Raw genomic sequence first — 6,071 nt, 5'->3', positions numbered from 1 at the left:
TGAACAATAAATATGCATTATGTGCATCACAACGAGCACTATGAAACTTAGCACACTTGAAGGCGTCACTCATTACATGCATATCCAAATTTATTTAATACAAAGGAAGGATCTATATAAGAATCCTTCTGCTCAAACACATTCATTATTTCTTTTCTTTTTATACATAAGTTTTTGAGCTATGCCTTGAGAAGATGACCATCAATGTCACTGGTGCATTTGTGCACGTACTCGATGTAGCCGTATGGAGGTTCAACTTCTACACCAACCCTCTCATATTCAATGGTCCATTTGATTATAGCACTTCCATTCTCCTTATCAATTGCTTGAAATATGAGCCTAAACACCTTGAACTTGTCATCGATCTCTTCACCGAAGAGTTTGTAGTTGATTGTTTTGTTTGCTTCATCAACGGATTCAATACTCTCATGACATGTTGTAACCTTTCCATCTATTCTTTCCCAAACAATTAACATCAGTATAAACAATTATTGCATAACAACTACACCCAGAAAAATAATTAATCTATATATATTTAACATCTTCTAATCTACACAAAAATAATGCAAAAAAATACCAAAAAAACATGAATATGAAACCTTTGAATACTAGATTTCTTTTTTTTTTTAAAAAAAAAACCTTTGAAATTAATTTCACTTATATTTTATACCAAAGTCTATTCTTACCCAAATCAATATAAACACACATGTTTACACATTTAGGAGGTTTGAGAATCTATAAGCATCATACAATAATATATTTAAACAAAAGTCTTATGTTTACAAGGGTTTAAACAATTCTATTGCCTCTTTTCTATTTATATTTGTTATATATATGTATTAGAAGTTTAATTACCTATGACATAAGTCCAGTGCTTGATGGACTCATTATGATGCCAGTCTTCACCATGGTGCAGCTTGGTTCCATGAACTCTGTCAGCAAGGTTTTGAACATGATGGAGTTGAGTTGCGAAGAGGTTGTACCACTTTTCAGCAGTTGCATGAACACCAATTTCAGTGCTGATTTTGCCAAAAAGAGTCATGATGAAGAAGAAAGAGGCAAGTAACAGATGCAAGAAATGGAAAGGAACAAGATGAGAAAGATGGTGAGAATAAAGATGCCACCATATCCCACTTATATAGAACACAATTTGCCCACTCCTCTCACAGCTAATTCAATTGTGGGGTCTCTATACCCGAGAATAAAGGTTAAATGACCAATATTTTTTCTTTAAGAAATAAATTCAATTCAATTACTCAATTTTCTTGTTTTTTATTTTTCAACTGCTGTGAAATTTTAATATGAAACCTATTGCCATATTCTCAATTATAGTCTTAAAGCAATGATTTTGATATATAATATGTAAAATGTCAAACTTCTCGGAGAACATAATATGAAGTAATAATTAATTCCAATATAAATGAGGAGGAACTTTTAAAATATGTAATTGAAAAAAAAATTGTACTCTTGTTAAAGTCATCAATTATTGGATCAGTGCCAATAGCTTATTTTATTTAGTGTTTATTTATCTTGATTGATAACACGTCTCATTGTCGGTTTTAGGTAAAAACTTGACAAGATGTCAATGCATTATTACCTAATACATTCCATTTTATATTATTTGCATTCACATGATTCATAGGATTCTTTTAAAAAAAAGTATTTGTTTGAATACTAGAGCAATATTTCGTTCTTATAAATCAAATATAAGGTTTGAGTGTAATCATTATGGCGGATAATACTTAAAACGACTATGATCATTGGTAAATCCTTTTACATTTTATTACGAATATCTTTTTATATTAAATAAATATAAAATAAAGTACAAATTATGAAATAAGTTAGGAAACTAAAAACAAAAATTATTAATATAAACTTTTTATATTATGTAATAAAATAAAAACATTTACTAATTGAAAACAAGAAAAAAACACCAATAATATTCGAATGAGTTTAAAATAATATATAAAGGGAATAACGCCTAAAAACATCATCATTACAATTGATTATTTGGTTTCATAATTTAAGTGTAAATAATATTAATTAAAAATATGTGATACAAGTTATAAAGATCAGGTCAATATTAATTTCCATTCTTAATGACAATAATATAAATAGTTTATTTAAATTAGAGATGTATGACTTTTTAAAATTAGATCTTGCATATGAAATTGCTTTGTAGGATCATATTTTTTGTAAACGCGTTATAAAAATACTAAGGGTTTACATCATTGTCCGTTAACAAATTATTTCACAAAAAAATTATGTCGTCGTGCTAATTACACCTTGACTAAATCATATTTTCCTAAGATTATATTTGCAAGTTAAATATGACATCACGTAGGAAAGATATTCCCCTAAGAAACAGAAACACATTCTCATAATTTTACAAACCCAGAACAGTAAAGATCGCAAATCTCTTGATGTAACACATGTCTCTTTCCCAGTGAGCTGTTGAACACATAACTTTACAATATTCAGAACTTGATGCTATGATTTAGTTAAACTAATGATTATGTACCGGTCTAGCAGATTAAGCTATACAGAATGGTCTGCTTTGCGACCAAACACCACCTAGGATAAATGTCTGAGTCGTCTTTTTTATCCAGTAAGGTTGTTCTGAAATGTCTATTCAGACCGTCTTTCTAGTTGTCCATCCAGGTTGTTCTTTTAGACCGTCTATATAGGTCGTGTTCAGTATGAGCTAACAATATAGTTTGATGATCACTGATAATGACTCATTAAATTTCTAATGCAGATTAAGGTATGACAGAACCGTCATTAGGTAGTCAGAAAAAAGTAAAATTAAAGTTTAGCACAATTAATATAAATAAAGGTCTCAGGCATGACTTTAGAATCCTTATGCACAATATATACATCACTTGTTGTGCTAACCGTTCGATTATATTACTGACTTGAGTATTAGAGTGTTTTTATAGGTATTCACCCACACAACTTGGACAAAAAGGAGGAAAAGCAAACAACATAACTTGGATGATGGAAGACCACTAGGGACCCCATAACTAAAACATTTTGGCACCCACCGTGGAATCGAGCGAGTATCTCTCATTGTAGCCATAAGGAACCAGTGAGTGGTTCTTTAAAATATCTCAATTGTCCAACCATTCGACCTCAGTATTTATGCTCAGTATCAACATTTTTGGACCACTCGACCATATTCGGCCTCAACCGTGCGGTCATACCTTGGCCTGAACTGCTCGGCCAACCACGGTCTCACATGTATTCGACCAAACTTGGCCTCAATCGCTCGGCCATGCATTGGCCTCAACTGCTCAGCCAACCATGGTCTCATAGGTATTCGGCCATACTTGGCCTCAACCGTTCGGCCATACCTTGGCCTCCACTGCTCAACCACTCATGACCTCATAGGTACTCGGCTAAAATTGTCCTCAACCATTGGACCATACTTTGGCCTCAACTACTCAGCCAACCATGGCTTCACAACTACTCGGCCAAACATGGCCTCAACCGTTCGCCCATACCTAGGCCTCAATTGCTCGGTCAACCATCGCCTCACAAGTAATCGATGAAACTTCGCCTCAACCGTTCGACCATATCTTGGACTCAACAGCTCGGCCAACCATGGCCTCATAAGTTCTCGGCAAAACTTAACGTCAACCGTTCGGCCAAACCTTGGCCTCAACCTTTTGGCCATACCTTGGCCTCAAATGCTCGGCCAAACCATGGTCTAAGAGGTACTCGACCAAACTTCGCCTCAACCGTTCGGCCATACCTTGGCCTTAACTGCTCGACCAACCATATGCTCACAAGCACTCCGCTAAACTTGTCATCAATTGTTCGGTCATACCTTGGCTTCAACTTCTGGGCCAACCATGGCCTCACAAGTACTCGACTAAACTTGTCCTCAAGCGTTCGGCCATACCTTGGCCTCAACTGCTCAGTCAACCATGGTCTCATAGGTTCTCGACCAAACTTGGCCTTAACCGTTCGACCATACCTTGGCCTTAATAGCTCGGCCAACCATGGCCTCTTAAGTAGTCGAACAAACTTGGCCTCAAACGTTCGGTCATATTTTGGACTCAACTGCTCGGCCAACCATGGCCTCACAGGTACTCGGTCAAACTTCACCTCAACGACCATACATTGGCCTTAATTGCTCGGCAACCATAGCATCACAAGCACTCGACCAAACTTGTCCTCAACCATTCGACCACACATTGGCCTCTATTACTCGGCCAACCATGGCCTCACAAGTACTTGACCAAACTTGCCTTATCCGTTCGGTCATACCTTGGCCTCAACTGCTCAGCCAACCATAGCCTCACAGGTTCTCGGCCAAACTTGGCCTCAATCGTTCGGCCATACCTTGGCCTCAACAGCTCGGTCAACGCCTTACGAGTACTCGGCCAAACTTGGCCTTAACTATTCGTCCTCCGCTATTCGGCCTCAACCATTCGGTCGTACCTTGGTCGCAACTGCACGACCAACCTTGGCCTCACAAGTACTCGTCTAAATTTTGCCTCAACTGTTCGGTCATACCTTGGCTTCAATTGTTCGGTCAACCATGGCCTTACAAGTACTCAGCCAAACTTTGGCTCAATCGTTCGATAGTACCTTAGTCTCAACTGCTCGGCCAACCATGGCCTCACAGGTACTCGGTAAAACTTGGCCTTAGCCGTTCAGTCATACATTGGCGCAACTGCTCGGTCAACCATGGCCTCACAAGTACTGGGCCAAACTTGGCTTCAACCATTCGGCCATACCATGGCCTCAACTGCTCGATCAACCATGGCCTCACAAGTATTCGGCCATACTTGTTCTTAATCAGTCGTTCATACCTTGGCCTCAACTGCTTGGTCAACTATGGCCTCATAGGTACTCGACCAAACATGGCCTCAACTATTCCATCTTAACCATTCGACCTCAACTGTTCGACCTTACCTTGGCCTCATGTGTTCGGCCTTACCTTGGCCTCAACTAGTCGGCCACCCAAGGCCTTGTAGGAATCCACGCCGGCCTCACTGATGGTCAACGACCGTGGATCTTTACCAAAATAATCCTGACTGTCCTCTTCAAAGGTTGGCGACTGTGGATCTTCATCAAAGGAATCCTGGTCGGCCTCATCGAAAGTCAGTGACAATGGATCTTCACCATAATATTTTCGACTGGCCTCACTGAGATTTGAGGACCATAGATTTTCATGACCCGTTTTAGCCTTTCAATCACTCACCTTAATCAACGAACAAAAAGTACGCAAAGACAAAAGCTAACTGGAGAACACGTCTTTGTCAGGAATGGTATGTGCAAAACCCCTTCACAGAATAATATCATGCTTTGGCTTGGGGGGCTTGTGTACCTTACGGTCTGCCTTGGGACCAAGCACCACTCAGGCCAAATGTCAGGTCGTCCACCTAGGCCGTCATCCTAAGCTGTCCATCTAGGCTGTATCATATATGGCCTAACAATATGGTTAGTTGATCAGTGGTAATAACTCATTATGCCCCTAATGCAGATTAAGGTGTGATTGGATCGTCATTAGATGAGTGAAAGGTAAAAGTCCATCACAAATAGTATAAATAAAGGTCTCAGGTATGACTTTAGGATCATTATGCACAATATATACGTCACTTGTTGTGCTAACCGTTTCGTTATATTATTGACTTAAGGGTCGGAATGCCTTTGCAGGTACTCACTTACATGACTTTGACAAAAAGAAAAAAAAGAATAACATAACTTGGATGATAAAGGACCACTAAAGAATCCATCTCATCTTGAGGACGACTTGGAGTATTTTGTGTAAGAATATGAACCCGTAGCCGAAACATATTATAGTTTTGTTGTTAAGTTTCTGCATTACAAAGACGTCAAGTTTTAATTATTATGCTTAATTGTTTAAAAAGTAAAAGTGGTATATGGGATAGAAATATGAATATTTTATTATAAAATTTATTGGAGGTTTGGAGAAGTTGAACTTGCAACTAAAAACATGTAATCGCTGATTCTATATCACCATCGGCACAAAAAGCTTTTCCATTACCCTACTTAACACAAAAAAAGAGATGATAAACTACATAACACTAGTGCAATAA

The 6,071-nt window shown here is 38.0% G+C and overlaps 1 protein-coding gene across 1 annotated transcript; it reads right to left on the bottom strand.

Annotated features, from left to right (window-relative positions):
• LOC124835722 (MLP-like protein 43) lies at positions 1 to 1,113 on the bottom strand. The gene is made up of 2 exons (XM_047310695.2): positions 856 to 1,113; positions 1 to 451 (listed from the first exon to the last, which is right to left on the bottom strand). The coding sequence occupies exons 1-2, from the start codon at positions 1,040 to 1,042 to the stop codon at positions 180 to 182; spliced, it is 459 nt and encodes a 152-aa protein (XP_047166651.1). The 5' UTR covers positions 1,043 to 1,113; the 3' UTR covers positions 1 to 179.
• Positions 1,114 to 6,071: the final 4,958 nt, after the last annotated feature.

This window comes from Vigna umbellata, chromosome 9, assembly GCF_029865625.1.
Source record: "Vigna umbellata cultivar VRB3 chromosome 9, Vumbellata_1.0, whole genome shotgun sequence".
NCBI classification, from domain to species: domain Eukaryota; kingdom Viridiplantae; phylum Streptophyta; class Magnoliopsida; order Fabales; family Fabaceae; genus Vigna; species Vigna umbellata.
Note: the sequence above shows the minus strand (reverse complement) of the source record. Positions and strands in the feature narration are given on the sequence as shown.